General features: G+C 39.9%; 1 protein-coding gene across 2 annotated transcripts; it reads right to left on the reverse strand.

The window, feature by feature from the left end:
• Positions 1 to 1685: 1685 nt before the first annotated feature.
• XKRX (XK related X-linked) lies at positions 1686 to 15653 on the reverse strand. 2 transcript variants are annotated; one of them, XM_066250203.1, is made up of 3 exons: positions 14251 to 15653; positions 10033 to 10205; positions 1686 to 3575 (listed from the first exon to the last, which is right to left on the reverse strand). In XM_066250203.1, the coding sequence occupies exons 1-3, from the start codon at positions 14583 to 14585 to the stop codon at positions 2830 to 2832; spliced, it is 1254 nt and encodes a 417-aa protein (XP_066106300.1). In that variant the 5' UTR covers positions 14586 to 15653; the 3' UTR covers positions 1686 to 2829. The 2 variants fall into 2 exon arrangements, with proteins under 2 accessions (XP_066106300.1, XP_066106299.1); XM_066250202.1 differs by having other exon boundaries at positions 9937 to 10205.
• Positions 15654 to 16380: the final 727 nt, after the last annotated feature.

Here is a 16380-nt window from a genome sequence, read left to right on the forward strand (position 1 = left end):
CGCCACCACAGGTCAGGCGACAATTAGTTTATATCAGTGGTTTTCAACCTTTTTCATCTTGTGGCCCATATAAACTAATTACTAACGTTCTATGGGACACTAAAAAAATATGTTTTTTGGCAATTTGACAAAAAATTGGTATAATTTTGATTCTTTCATACCAAACTGCTATTGTGTTGGCTGTTATTATTTTTTTATTTGACAATTTAAGAGAAAAGAGGTCAGTGCCTCTGACTAAATGTGACATACTGAATGTTTTAAAAATTCTTGTGGAATACCTGTGTGCTATAGCACACAAGCTGAAAATTGCAGGTTTGTAAAATACATTTCTTCACCCATTCATTTGCCCATACTCAGCCCACCGAGTTTCCAATATGAGAAAAGCTGTGGTTACAATGGCCTGTCTTCTTTTCCCCAAGTTCATGGTTTTGCCATTCTCTTCCAAGACCAATTTGCTGGCCACATCTCTCCCTCTTCTCCCACTCAGTCAGACTTGCCCTTACACTACTACCCAACACTAGTGTTGCTTTAAGATTCAGAGGGTAAAAATAGTCAGTTAACAAAGTGTTTGTAAATGAAAAGGGGCACTTCCCTTGCCCCACCACTATATTTCTCAACCCCATCTCCTGTATATCTAGAAGACAGCTGCAAAACTGAAAGGCCACTGTCTATAGGAGGTTCTGAGGGTTCATTTGCATAATGTATCATTAGAGTCTCTTCTCCTTGGGTAAGGGCAGCAGGTTTTTCTGGTTAGAAGCTGCTCCACACCCTTTACCCTAAACTTCCTGCATTCCCGGAATATTAAGTCACTAAGGCTGGGGAGAACATACTGGGAAAATATGCCTCGTTTGGTACCAAGACGTGCTTTTCCGCCCTGTGTACCTCCACTCTAGCTCTAATTGACCTGCCTAGCTTAATATGTCTCTCTCTATGTTCCCATAGCAGCCACCCTTTAAGTAGCTAATTCACATGGCTTTTATGGACCAAATTATAGTACCATACTGCTTCTGCTTTTAATGGAGGGCATATTAATCACTGGGGAGAAATTATTGTTTGAATTCCAAAGAGGCAGTGTGTTCTTCTGGGGATCTAATAGATTTTTTTTTCAAATTCACCTTGAATCACAGAGTTAGAAGACAGCAGTATGAGCTTTTTATGACCACTTAAGTCTCTTCATCATGAAGATGGAATGAGAGAGTTGGGTTGAAAAAGAAAATCTTGACTACTTCAAAGCAAGTCATTTCAGTCTCCCTAAATTAAGTACTATCCAGTCCTTTTTGTTCTCAACAGTGGTTGAGGATGGGAAAATCACACTAGCTGTGCTAGGAAACAGGACAATTCTGGCTAATAGCCCTGCTACTTACTTAGAAGGAAAAGCTCCTGCGACATGTCTTGACACTGAATTAGAGGAAGGGAAATGGCTAAAGATAAAGTCTTAGCATGGTCACAAGAGTAAAATTGGATGGGAATGAGAAGTCTTAGGTTGGACTATTTGCAATTCCTCACAGCAATTGTGCTGCTTCTCATCTTTCTGGTCTGTGAAGGGCAAACATTAGTTAAGTAAATGCTGGGTTTCTCAATTCTTTTGTTACCTTAGGCATCCAGGTGACATCCCCATCAGAATACCTAAATGAGATGTAAAACACCTATTTGAGATGTAAATACTGAGGTACATGAGAAAAGGAGACCTGCATTCATCCTTTGGGGGTATGGGAATGATAAATCTATATTCTTAATTAGAAAATAAAATCCTGTGTCAGATGATTTACTGCAATCTGCTTTTCTTCTTCTGTCTTCATTCTGCCTCAGAGTGTCAGCCACCACCCCAACCCAAACAACATGAAAGTGATGTCCCAGCTACTATTACCTTCTCTCTCCTTTAAAAAAAACAAATCGACAAAATACTCAAGACAGTAGAAGACACAATGAGATCTTCATTTCTTCCACACCTTAGAAACATTTTTAATTACAGTTCAGCTTCTTTGAGGTTCATATCAAGTAGTAAAACATCAGAAACACAGAAAAGCCAGGTGGGAGGAAATCCCTGATAATGAGGTACAAAAGAAGAGATTTTACTCAACTGCTCAGCTGTAAAAGTTGCAAGCTCATGCAGGTTCTTGAGAAAAAGAGTCATTCTGGCATGTGCCTTGAAGGCGTCTTACTCTGCATTCCCTCCCCAGAGTGTGCCTACAGTGGGCCACTGAAAAGAGAGGTCCTGGATGAATGATCACTGGTAAAATTCTAATTAAGAGCTAACTCATTTGGGGAGCAGCTTTCTTAATAGTGGAGGTTTTCTTCTTAAACAGAGTTTCCTAATGGAATTAAAGACCCCAGCCACACTTATGGTTACAGTTTCCACATTAGTCAGACCGTTTCCTGAGGGGTAACCATAACTAGTAAGCAATCGTATCCTCTGATCGGTCAGGATATATTCTGGTTGGATTCTGGGCCTTTCAGTTCAGGTTGAGGAAAGTTCATTCGTTTGCCTCAAGCAAATGAGCAGAGCTAGAAGGTCACAGAGAGCCTAAGGCGCATGAAGGTAAGTTATCCCTTAGGGAGGCAAAACAGCTGACCTGGGTAGGAGGAGTACAAATGGTATTTGTGACCCTTTGGATGTATGGTAGCTACCCTGGTATCCAAACATAGCAGTCAATTTCAAGGGAACAGAATCTATTTGGGGGCTGCTTTTTCTTCCGAGAAGCTTACCAGAAAACTCAAACTCAATAAAATGTCCTAGTGGGTACTCACCCATGAGCCTTATCCTCTCCTTTAATTTCACAGTTGAACTTGGCCACCCTAAACCCATCCCCAAATACTCAGAAGATAGAATCAGACAACACTTTGTGTTGTTTCAGTATCAAAGGATGACTCCAAGTTCTCTACCCTGCTCTGAGGGTGCCGGTGGCAGCAGACACAGTGGAGGTAGTCCGCTATATTGTGGGTAAAGAGTGAGCGCAACGGATGCAAGTACTGGAAGAAAAGGAGCATGAAGCCAATGGAAATCAGGTAAGCAATAATGAGCTGCAAGGCGATCAAGGAATGACAGTAATTTAGTAACACTTTCACTCCAAAAAACTTAAACACCAGGACCATGATTGCATTCTCTACCAATCTCACACTATAGTGCAGGCCCATATGTCCCCAGTTCTGACCTTTTTCAACAAGGTCCCTGTCTGCCAACTTCAACTGCAAAGCTGACCAGCAAGAGAAGTTGATGCCAGCATAGAGGACGGTAATGGAAATCAGCACCACCAGGGTGCCAACTTGGCTGAAATTTTTTTCAATGTTATTGGGCATCTGTGCACCACTCCTCCAGAATTTAACCCAAGGCTCAAAAAGAATAATCAGGAAGTTGAGCAATAAGAAGGGCACAGCCTTCAATTTCAAAGTAGCTGAGAAGAGCACCAGAATCAGGAGGCGGGAGGTGATCTCCAGTGTCCTCCAGACGGTGATGCAGAGGACTTCTAGTGGCCCAAGACGAATCTTGTATTCATCATACTTGATCTGGATAGCCAACATATTGCAGAGGGTAGCACCATAGGTGACAGATATCAGGGAAAAGACCATTAGCACAGCTGTAAAAGGGAAAAAAAATAGGCATTCAGTCAGTGTTGGTGAAGCTTACATTCTGACCCAGAGGTCCAGAGAGATGACAGTTGAGGCTTCAGGGCCCCAGTTAGGAGCAAACTTATATATAAACACAGCTATGGAAACAAACAGCATGCATGTAAAATAGAAAAAAATAAGCTAAAATAGATTTTTATCAGAAGGACTATATCAGTTTTTAAAATACTTTTCTATGTTTCCCTATTTTTTAAAATTCCCATGATCAACATATTCTGCAATATTTTAATAATATATAAGCATATACAATGAACTTTTTAGAAAGAATGGACCTCAAAACTAACATTAAGAGGCCACTAACACAAGAGGAGCACATATAAAGAGATAGGATAGCATCTACCTGATGAAACAGGCTTCTCATCAAACAAGAAAAGAGGCAAAAATAACTATTATCTGAAAAAATCACATTTTAGGAGATTCACAGAGAATGCCTCTGGTTAGAAAAGTTCTTTCTTCAAGTAATTAGTCTTGTTTGTGGGTGCTTCTAGGATGTGTCAAAATGTATACTGGAAATTTCATGAGGGCAAAAGGGACCGTGTCTATTTTGTTTACTGCTGTATCCTCAGAACTAAACATACTGCCTGGAACATAGGAAGTGCTCAATAAATGTTTGTGGAATTAATGGAGAATTCTGAGCTTAGAGAGGCAGCATCGAATACATTTAGAAGTTCTTGGCTCAGTCCGTAGAAGCTTGTGAAAGTCACTGAGTATTTGTGTACCTCAGTTCCCCCAATTCATTGAGATACTCTAGAGTTGCTTGTATCAATCATCAGCAATGGTAATCTGTCATCCCAGTGTCTTGGAGTACTTCAGGAATCGCCAAACTTCCAGCGGAGTGGTTTAAAATATAAAAACACCATTTCTTAGCTTAATAACATCCACACCGCTATATGTTAGAGCAGGGGGCCTACGGGTTAGAATACTTCCTAACGTGTTATACTAAATCTGAACTATAAATCTCACATGGCCTTTTTCTTTTCTTCCTTTATGTCAAAGGATACTGGTAACTAAGAAAAGCCTAATGCTCTCAAGGAGAATGAGGGGGCCCGAGGGGTACTTGTTCCAAAAACAAAACCGCTAGAGCTTTTTGTTCACATCAAAGCACTGTATCCAAGGAACTAGAGCAGTGGAGATAATCTGTAAGAAAAGTGACGACATCCCCATGGAAACCTTAAAAAATACAGTTTTGTTTTCGACATTTTTTTCAGCTCTAAGTAGCGTGTCGGAACTCAAAGACTGGAATAGAAGACTTTCTTAAAATGTCTATTCTTAGCTTTATTTTTCTATTTTTTCCATTTTTATTGAGATACTGTTGACATATGTATTAGTTTAAAGTATGCAACATAATTATTTGATACAGTCACAGTTTTCTAAACACTCCGTCCCATCCTCAAGACTTGATGATCAGGAATTGGGAACATCAGAGTATACCTACATCTATCCAAGTGTGGTAATAGTTTCTTTTAAATTAGAATTCATTTATTGATTATAGTGTAATAAAAGAAAGCCTGATGCTTCCAATAAATGTAAAAACACCTTCCATCTGTCTCCCTACAAATAGACTCATCCCATAAGAAATCATAGTGTTGCTAATGAATTTGGCCCTCTTTGCTAATCCAGATGGCCTCCAAGAGAAAAAGGAAATAGAAAAGAGAAGACAGGAAGAAAATTAAACCATAAAGTTGTTTATAAGAGATGATATTGTTAGAAAAAATTTAATGGGAGAAATCATTGAAGAATTGAAAAAAGGCTTTGAAAAGTCTTCCTTTACAACCTTTGCATAGTAATATAGTAATATAGTTATACACAGGCTGTAAAGGCAGACATCCTGAATCCCAATCCAGTCTTTGCTACTTTCTATTTATGAAATCTTGGGGAATTTGCTTAACCTCTCAGTGCTTCTATTTCCTCATTTATAAAATGGACATAATAACAATAATTATCTCATAGGATTGTTGAAGATTAAATACAATGGTTACATGTAAAAGGCTTAGAGAAATACCCAGAACATAGTAACTGTTATCTGCTAGCTCTTATTATCATCACCATCATCATCACTTATTTCCAAAACTGGAGAGGTGCATTTACTTTACTTAGGCACTACCTTTACACTTTGGAAATCATGCAATTTTAAAACTGAAAGAACACCTAGAAATAAGCCTTACAAAAATGTGCAAGTCCTATAGCAAGAATAGTTTTCTTGCTATTGGTCTTTCACACTTATGGCATAGATTGTGGTGAGATTTCATGGAGGCATACTTTTCTCCAAACTCATTAAGTTGTTAACATTAAGTAGGTAGAGGTTATTGTTTGTCAATCTTACCTCAATAAAGTGATTTTAAAATATTAAATAAAATGGAGATATATATTATCTTCTAATATGAAATTGATTGGTCCTGTAAAGATGTAAATTCCCTCCAAGATAGCCTAAATAATTTCATGTAATCTCAATCACAGTCTCAGTGTAATGTTATTTCATTTGTTGTTGCTACTGTTTGCTTTGCTCTATTTTTGCTGGAGAAATTGACAAATTGATTGTGGAAAATCGTCTATTTGAAAGATCAGGCTAAATTGTTCTATCAGATATGAATTGTGAAAGCCTTTGTAAAAACCACACAAAATCCAAAATCATAAAGTTTGAATACATAAAAATTTAATTCTCCTGATTGGTCTGTTGCAGTTGATAGAGCGTTGACCCGGGACACTGAAGTCCCAGATTCAAAACCCCAAGGTAAAAGGCTTGAGCGTGAGCTCATCCAGATTGAGCATGGTGTCGTCGGCTTAAGCATGGGATCATAAACATGACTCCAGGATTACTTACTGGCTTGAAGCCTAAAGGTCGCTGGCTTGAGCCCAAGGTCACTGGCTTAAGCAAGAGGACACTGGCTCAGCTTGAGCCCCCAGATCAAAGCAATCAAGCCTGACCTGTGGTGGTGCAGTGGATAAAGCATCGACCTGGAACACTGAGGCCACTGGTTCAAAACCCTGGGCTTGCCCGGTGAAGGCACATACAGAAAACAACGACTATGAGTTGATGCATCTTATTCTCCCCCTCTTTACCTCTCTTCCTCTCTTTCATTCTCTCTCTCTCCTCTGTCTAAAAATTAATAAATAAAATATTTTAAAAAATAAATGAAGCCCTGGCCAGTTGGCTCAGTGGTAGAGCGTTGGCCTGGCGTGCAGAAGTCCTGGGTTCGATTCCCGGCCAGGGCACACAGGAGAGGCGCCCATCTGCTTCTCCACCCCTCCCCCTCTCCTTCCTCTCTGTCTCTCTCTTCCCTTCCTGCAGCAAGGCTCCATTGGAGCAAAGATGGCCTGGGCGCTGGGGATGGCTCCTTGGCCTCTGCCCCAGGCGCTAGAGTGGCTCTGGTCGCGACAGAGCGACACCCCGGAGGGGCAGAGCATCGCCCCCTGGTGGGCGTGCCAGGTGGATCCCGGTCGGGTGCATGCGGGAGTCTGTCTGACTGTCTCTCCCCGTTTCCAGCTTCAGAGAAATACAAAAATACAAAAATAAATAAATAAATAAATAAATAAATAAATGAATGAATGAATAACTAAAGTAATGAAACTATGAGTTGATGCTTCTCATCATCTTTCTCCTTTCTTGGTGTCTGTCTGCCTCTCTCTCTCTAGCTTGCTTTAAAAAAAAGAGTAATAAAAAAAGAGCAATCCTTCAGAATCCCAGAAAATACAAGTATAATGTTTACCTTATATGTGTTGCACATGTGCTGCGCATGTTACATATATGACATATATGTGGACATTTAAAATGTGTGTATGTACACACACACAAAATTACACAAATGCATACATACATATCCACAGCAGAGAAAGGATTAATAATCAGAACAAGTAAATTGCTCCTACAAATTAATAAAAAAGTAAAGCCATTAGAAAAAGTGAGTAAAATATGTAGATAAGCAATTTAAAGGACACAATCACCAAACGTGTTAAGATGCTCAGCTTTACTCATAATTAAAAATGGAAATTATTTTTAAAATAGTTATTTTTATAATTATGCAACTAAATATTTAGTTTAAGATATGAAGAAACAGGCACATTCATACACTGTTGATGAGACTATAAATTCATACAAACTTTTGGGAGGATTATTTGGAAGTACTGATATAATTCTAAACATTTGTATCCTTCTACCCAGCAATTCTACTGTTCATAATTTATTATACGAAGTTTCATTCCACTACTCAGATGTTCACTGGAGCATAGCATATAATTAGAAAAAAATTTGGCATGGAAAAAATTAGAAACAAACTTTAATCCTACCAATAGAAGATGAAGGAAATAAGAAAAAATTGTCTAATTTGCATGAGGGAAATATTTCATATATTTATCATTATTATTACTATTATATGTATGTGTAAATAATTGTTGAAGAAAGACATATTGGCTTACTTTTGAAAAAGATATGTTGCTGAACAGAATGTTTAACATAGTCCTTTTTTGACAAAACTGTACATACGTATATATGTTGCATGTATGTTTATATTTACATAGTAAAATGAAGTCTGGAAGGATATATACTGAATGATTAAAGAGATTGCCTTTTGGAAGTGAGATTACATCCCTTTTATATGTATTCTTTTTATATTTTTATATTTTATATACATTTTTTAATCTTGAAAAATTTTTTTTTCCATTTATTTGAGAGAGAGAGGGAGAAGCGTCAAGTCATTTCACTTAGTTGTTCCATTTTGAGTTGTGCACTCATTGATTGCTTCTACATGCCCTGACCAGGATCGAACCTGGGACCTCAGTGCACGGGGATGACACTTTATTCAGTGAACCACCTAGCCAGAGTTGGTTTTGAATCTTCACCTTATCAGACTTTTACATTTAGAAAATAATAAAAATAACATTACATTTTAAAATAAGGACCAAAAATAATAAAACATGATCATGATAAAAATTTCAAACCATATAGAAGGGTATAAAGTAAAAAGTAAAAGTTGGCTGACTCATTTCCACTCCCCAGAGGTAAATTGTTTCTTGCATATCTTTCCAGAAATTTTTCTGTGTATATACAATTACCTGTAGGTCAATTGGTTTGTGAATGTATTACTTGTAAGGTATTCATATTAGATGATTTGGTAATTCTTAAAATTTTCAAAAGGAAAAAAATCATTATCCTTACAGAGATCTTTTTCCTCCCACTATTGTCCATTCTAGGTATGTGAAAAGCTTCAAGACCAATAGAACTAACTGCATGAAAAATTCTCAGTGGAGAAAATGACAAAAGAGGGAAAATTTCCTACTTTACATTTATTTGAGACATGGGGTTTTGCCAAGCAGGCTCGGTACCTAATAAGAAAATGGTTCAATGCTGTACCCATAGCTGTATCAGCTCCAGTTCAAACAGATGAATCTAACCTCAGGATGTTAAAACTCATTAACAGTACTTGATCTTAACTTTGAAAACACTGATTCATATTTCATTCTCTGCCAAAGACCTTACTCATCTCAGGATTCCTCTTTTACAAATAGGAAATTAAGACAGGGACTCTTTGGTAACATCCTCCAAAGGTCACAAAGGTCAGAACCGGGACTAAGCCTGACTCTCATCAATATTCACTCCACACTCTTTTTCTTTTTCCCCACTGAAGTTTGGAGAAGTCATTAAATCACTGGCTTCAAAATGTGGGTGACCAGAATCAACTGGCTACATTTAAAAATACAGATGCCTGTCTTCCTTCCCCACACTCCGATTGATTCAGGATTGAGTTGAACATGTAAATTTTAAAAAGGAGCTTCATGATCGATAATATTTGGGAAATTCATTTAAATATGGTTATCCTTAAACCAAACAAACAAATACAAAAAAAATCCTCAGTATAATTTAAACACTATGGGTTAGCGAAAATGTCCTATTGACTGCTGGTATTACTAGCTTCTTCTGAGAGAGTATATTACTAGCCCAGAGAGGGCTTATCTATGGCATTTTTAGTTTAAATAGCTAGACTAAGTTTAAGGAATCTTGCAGAACTGAGATGTCTCAATCCCCAAGATTTTTTACTATCTATAATATTAGTGCTGTCTAATACAACCTTCTGCAATGATGAAAATGTTCTGTAATATGTGTGCCATCCAATAAGTGACCAAGAGCCACAGGTAGCTATTGAACACCTGAAATACAGCTAGTATAACTGGAAAAGTAAAATTTTAATTTAACATTTCATTTTTTAATTCATTTTAACAGACACAGGAATTTGTTGGCCAGTGTATTGGACAGCTCAGGTCTAGATTTCTAAGACCCTTGATTTAAGTGAAGCCCTCCCCAATCCTGACCCCACTCACCTCTACCCAAAGGGACCTCTGCAGAGATCAAGGTCACATATAGCTGATAGGTCAGCTGGGGCACTGAACCCAGGAAGGCTTGGATCTGTGACATACGTTTGTAGGCATTGCGGTGCATAGCCAGGGTCCGGATGGAGTGGCCCACCTCCCATTCTATCAGCACCTCCTCGCCATTTATTAGCATCTTCTTTCGGGTGAGGCTGACATAGGGCTCCTCTTGCCCCTCTTTCTTCCACAGTGTGAGGTACTTAATCATGGCCTCCAAACATCTGCAGAAGTAAAGCATCATGGGAACTTAACTAAAGCTGTCCTTTAGTTAAGGGAGGTTTTAGTGAGGGGAGAAAATAACTCAGAGACATGATGCTACATTTTGCCATTCCTTCTCCCCCATTCTACTCATTCCCTGTGAGTCAAAGAGTTGGTCATGCCTTCTACAAGTTATTTGAGTATAAACCCTTTTTTCTTTTCAGTCAGACATCCACCAAACTAAGAACAGCATTTCAGAAGTATTTATTTGAGGAGTTAAAGAATTGTTTTGGACCCTGGCTGGTGAGTCAGAGGATAGAGCATCAGTCCAATGTACGGACGTCCCCAGTTCGATTCCTGGTCAGGGAACACAGAAGAAGCAACCATCTGCTTCTCCTGCCCTCCCTCTTTTCCTTCTCTCCCTCTTCCTTCCTGCAGCCAGTGGCTTCACTGGTTTGACTGTGGTCCTGGGTACTGAGGATAGCTCAATTGGAGCACATCAGACTCAGGTGCTAAAAATAGTTCCATACTCAAGCATCGTCCCCAGACGAGGTTGCCAGGTGGATCCTGGTCGAGATGCATGTGGGAGTCTACCTCACTACTTCCCTTCCTTTCAGCTAAAGAACAAACAAACAAACAAAAACCCCAAAAAGCATCAACAAAAATAATTGCTTTATCTCCTTAAGAATAAGCTTACGGTAGAAAAGTGCCTTAAACACAAAAATATTAAGTAAATAAACAATGTGTTGAAAAAGAATAATGAAGTTCCAAAAGTCCCTGATTGTCATAATTTCTCAAGTTCCTGAAGTAAACTGATCCTTATTCAAAGCATTTAGCTCTATAATTGGGGCTTTGGGGCTCTGATTTTTCAAGACAAAACCCATAACTATGACTGTCTCAGCCAAAAGGTCTTGAAGGGGATCTGGGGAAAACTCTCATACACACAGAAAAGCTATTTAGCAACAAAGGTACTTAAAATACTTGACAGCTCAAAACTGAACGTGTTATATACACAGCACATCTCAAAAGACCTCTCTATAGGTTGCTTTTGAGTCCTCTTGATGTGTTTGGGGATAATAGCCTTTTAAACTCCATTATTTCTTTATAAAAAAGGAAAACACCTTCATGAGAGTCTACCACCCTTGAAACAGTGATAAGACCACATATCCTGCTGTACCCCTCCCATCTTCCCCATACAAGTCAGAAGTCACTAGCGGTTCTGTCTTGCTGAATAGAAAAGAAGCAACCAGAACAGCTTGTTTTAGAACACCTGAATTACCACTTCCTTCATTTACCCTAAATAAATGAAAACTGTGGACTATTTCTTATGATATGAAAATTAAGCCATCTTTCCTGACAGACTAAAGGCGTGGGAAGGGCACATATTTATCTTTCCCACCACCCTTATCACATAGTGGGTATTTCATAAATGAGTATTTGCTGAGTAAATGAAAGAGTGGGAAGGAAGAAAAGAATACAGGGTGAAAAATAATGGGAGGAGAGGATAATAATAATAATCGCAATGTAAGCCAATAGACAAATAGACTTAAGATGAGCAGAGATGTATCTGCTCTTGAGGCCTTTGGCTCCCAAGAGAAACATGTACCGAATGGATGCCATTCTCCACGGGAACCCTTTGTGAGTGCTGCTTGTGCGACACTGTGAAGTGTGCAGTTTGAAACATTCACTTTCTGGAGGTAAAGTGTAAAACCGAGGAGAAAAAAATATGGAAGGATAGAACAGAGAAGAAAAACAACAACATTCTCATTCTATTCAGAAAAGATGCCTAAGTGTATTTCCAACAAAAGATTTTAGATTTTAATCCAAACCCATCAATATTATTCCCGAATAAAATATTGAAGGAGGCAGTGGTATAAAGCATTCTGTTTATGCTCCTATTTTTTAAGGGTATTTACTTGTTTCAATAAGGGTTTTTTCCTTGTTTATAAGCGTTAAGTAAATGAAAATACATTTTCATTTTCAGAAGTTATCTTTGCATTTATGTAAGGGATTCATGCCCTCCAAATACTTTCATGTGCCCAATAGCACTAATAAAGTTCCTTCCTGCATGAAAAGTAACTTGAGTTGAAAGTAAGCATATCAAGGATATAATTTATGAGCTTTTAATTATTTTTCCCTGCTGTGTGGCTAGCTGACTGAGATTTTAAATGGTTTCCAATCATTTCTAGTGGAAGCTAACTGACAAAAATAAAATATAGTACTCAACACTCATATGCAGGGTCCAAATCAAAGATGGCTTGGGAGGCCACAAAGCAAATAGGGGAATTTAAAACTGGGAGCTGCTGTGGAAAATGCTGAAATATATTGCATTTGAAAAGGGAGAGAAGAATGGTTTCCATGTTCCTCTCTAGAGACAATTTCTTGGTTCAAAGTTGAAGATGAAGTCTTCCTTTTACAGCTTAACTTCAAAGCCTTAGAACTGAAAAGGACCTTTTTAGATTGCCTAGTCCAAAATTTGAATATAGGTCAGCTGAGTCATGTATGACCAACAGCTGTGGTCTGTTTGGTCCATACTGTGTTTTTATTTAGTCAAGTACCAAAATTTTAAATTATAGCATTTCACATAAAATCCTATTTGGGGAGCATCTCTTGAAAAGTTGGGGGATCTGACAATGCTGAGTCTGAATTCTAACAGGGAAACAATGGGCAGGGCGTATACAGTGGTTGCCTCAAAGGAGGCTGATCATGCGGACTCCAGATTGCCACAGTCCCCGCTACTCTTGGTGATTTAACATTGAGTTTTATTTTCATTTATCATCACATGTGAAGCTACTGTTTCTCTCACAGTTGGCCCATTTCAGTCATTTATGATGCTTGCCTGGCCTCTGTAAGCATTTGAGACCCATGATCTAGCCCCTACAAGCCACCTATTTTACCAATGAAAGAACTGAGGCCCAAGGCATCTTCAGAGATTTTACCAAGACCATGCAACTATCAGCGACAGAGGGAGAGTTAGATACCAGGTCTCCTGAATTCCAGGCCTCTGTTTCTGTTGGTATTTCATATTTTTTCTGAGGAAGCATAATCAAGTTCTACCAGTTTCAACATATATTGTTAAACAAAATTTAAGGGGGAGTTCCATCCTTAATCAGTTTCAGACTGTGTTTATTTCCATATGGATGAGATATCTTACCATTGCAATTACAACATCAGCATCCTGACCCACATTCCTCAGTTGACTGCAAGTTTCTGCCTCCCTTGCAATCAAGACAAACTTGGTCCATTCCTTTCTTCTGACCTTAAAAGTTTTGCAATGTTTCCCTACCTAGAAAATCCCATAGCATCCAGATGAGACTGCTGATACAGATGTCTGTCTCCCTGGGGTAAGGCACATTCTTGTACCTTCAAGGCAATCTGAACAGAAAAACCTGATGCTATTACATTGTGCTACAGCAGTCACATGAATAGATAGATTTTTCTTTGCCCCCTTCTAACCATGTACTTTTACTTCATAAAAAATACAGACATAAACAGATCAATGACTTGACGAAGAAAACTGAACTGCAGTGGGTTGGGGTACCAGATGACCACAGATGGCTTCAAATATCTTTAAATAGTTTTAAAATGGTAGCACCACCAGCCCAAGTGGTTCAGGGTAATGAAACTGAATGTGAGATGGAATGAAGGGGGATAGGAACTTTTACTCAATTTATAGAATGTTAAAGGCAAATGTAACACACTATTAAGTCAAAATAACACACTATTAAGCTAAGTATGGCCTGTGTGCACAAGGTGACCACATCAGTTGGTGTTGTACCAATTTTAACAACCCAATTCAGATGGCAAACACTGTCTAATTAAGTCTTACCAATGGTACTATACATAGTTTTGGAACACAGGTACATTCCACATGTTCATCATGGTGGCATTTAAAATTTTAGATAAGATTTTTTGGATAGTACATACGGAAGCCAAGAGTTGGAGGGAATGAGAGAATCATTTACAAGCACAGTATCAGTCTGGTAAATATTAGTTGGATCTTTCTCTGCACAAGTGTGGGTTGGGACAGGGGAGGGGGAATAGAGAAGAGAGTAAAAAGTTACTCACCTGATAACAGGTCCCAAGAGGATTAGATGCATGAACAATGATAGCGGTTTGTCTTTGGCCAGATCTCTGTGGACAAAAATGAGTGTCAGCTGGACCATAATGGATGAAAACATAAAAAAGGAAAAAGTGTATGCCATCCAATAGGTTTCGCTATTCTTTCGATAGATTCTAACCATGTACAAGGCAGATGCAGCCTCCCCACAGTACAAAAAGGTGGAGAAAAGGATGCCAAATGGAAAAGTAAATCGGGGATTGGCCCCACGGATGACATCTTCTTCCAGAGGTGAAATCTGATCCACATTTGGCTCCTCAGGAATTTCATAAACGCGGTCCATTGTGGAGGTTCTGTGGTTTGGTCTGGTCTTCAGAGAACCCCAGCCCCGCCACACACATCCACACTCTGAGAGAACCCTGTAGGAACTGCAGTCCAAGTATTGGTGAGGAGAGCTGTCAGGTCCAATTCTAGAATGGAGATCTACTAGTTAGAGCAGGAGACCCCTCTTTTCTAGCCTCAAATTAGGCTTGTTGGAGTTTGGGATGGAGAACCCAGGAGTACCACTTTGAACTTGATTGGCTCAAGATTCCAATCTTCAATATAAAGTGCTGTGAAACTTGGACCAGGCAAAACATTTTAGCGCCCTGTCCAGAGTCCAATTCCAGGCGCTTGAGGGGCCGTGGGAACAGATGTGTCCATGTGGGCTCCTTCTTTCTCAGCCCCCGAGGCAGAAAGATAGCAGCTCCGTCGGGCACCGACACTCAACAGTTCCTCTCGGGGCGTCCTGACCAGTGTGCCCTCCCAAATCTGTAGAGAACTAAGCCAGGGCAGTAGAGGGGGCGCAGTCTGAGCGTCCCCTCGGGGATGCAGTTCAATACCCCAGCTGTTGCTGGACTGTGGCTATTAGCTCGCCGGTCGCAGGGTGTTGTCTTCGCACTAGCGCTCAGTCGAGGCTTCTCAGGATGTCTCCTCGGATTTCGCAGGCTCCACCCCCAACGCAGCTAGGCAGGGGCCAGAAGCAAAGCCACAACCCTGTCCCTGAGCGCAGTCTTCGTCTACGGTACGGGATTAAGAGAAAGCAGGAGGGGCTTCTTGCCCACGAAGAAACTTTGCATGCAAGAAGCACGACGTGCGGGGCGCCAACCTGGCCGGGCAGATACCTGCCACCGGATACTGCCCGCCGGCGTCCTAGTTCAGCTGAGAGGACGGTCGCTTTGGGAAATAAGGCACTGATGACGGGGACCCGCGAAATGGAAGGGATAACTGGGGCCGAACAACGCCAGCCTGCGAATTCAAGCACGAGATGCCTAGCTCGATGTGGAGACGCGCTGCCAAAAGGGGCTTGGACCAATCTTCAGAAGCACTTCTCACCATGACTCCCGGACCCAGGAGGGAGTCACAGCTGTCATCTCACCCAAAGCAGCAGACGCCTGCTCTTACCCCGCCCTCCCTAACTATCTCCCTCCCCCACTCGCTCAACCTACGCGTTTAAGCAGGTGTGCCTCTCTGGGCCTCAAGGTTGAACCTCCCTAGGTCCTATTGCCCTCCAGATAATATCGTGGTGGGGTTGGGGTGACCTGGGAGGCAATTGGGACACAACGTTTTTGTATCCAGGCAAGACTGTATGCAGCAGTGGCAAGATAGAAAAAGGATAGGGGGTGTCAAGACTCGAGGTTAGCCCACAGATATTGAAAGCTCATATTATATATATATATATATATATATTTTTTTTTTTTCCACTTGCAAAATAAGGCCAGGATAGGAACTTTAGAATGAACTTAGAGGTCTTTGGCTGGAAGATTCTGAAGAGGTTCTGAATTCTAAATGAACTGGAGAGGAGGCAAGGGAGTTGTTAATACAAACTAAGAGGGTTGTCTTAAAGAGCCCTGAAAATTGCCTGGATTCTTAAGAGCCATACTTCCCCATCTCGCTGAGCTTTTGTTTTCATGCCTTCATTTGCATAATTCTAAACCCAAGTGAAAAAGAGAAAACATCTGCATCCTAGTAGTAATATAAATAGAGCAGAGCCCGTGCCAATCTACTTTTGCTGCAGGAGGTTAGTAAAAAGAATCTATGTGAGGAATGGTCAAGTAGCAGCCAAGAAAATGATGAAAACTTAGCCTTGTTGTTATGTT

This window comes from Saccopteryx bilineata, chromosome X (genome assembly GCF_036850765.1).
Source record: "Saccopteryx bilineata isolate mSacBil1 chromosome X, mSacBil1_pri_phased_curated, whole genome shotgun sequence".
NCBI classification, from domain to species: domain Eukaryota; kingdom Metazoa; phylum Chordata; class Mammalia; order Chiroptera; family Emballonuridae; genus Saccopteryx; species Saccopteryx bilineata.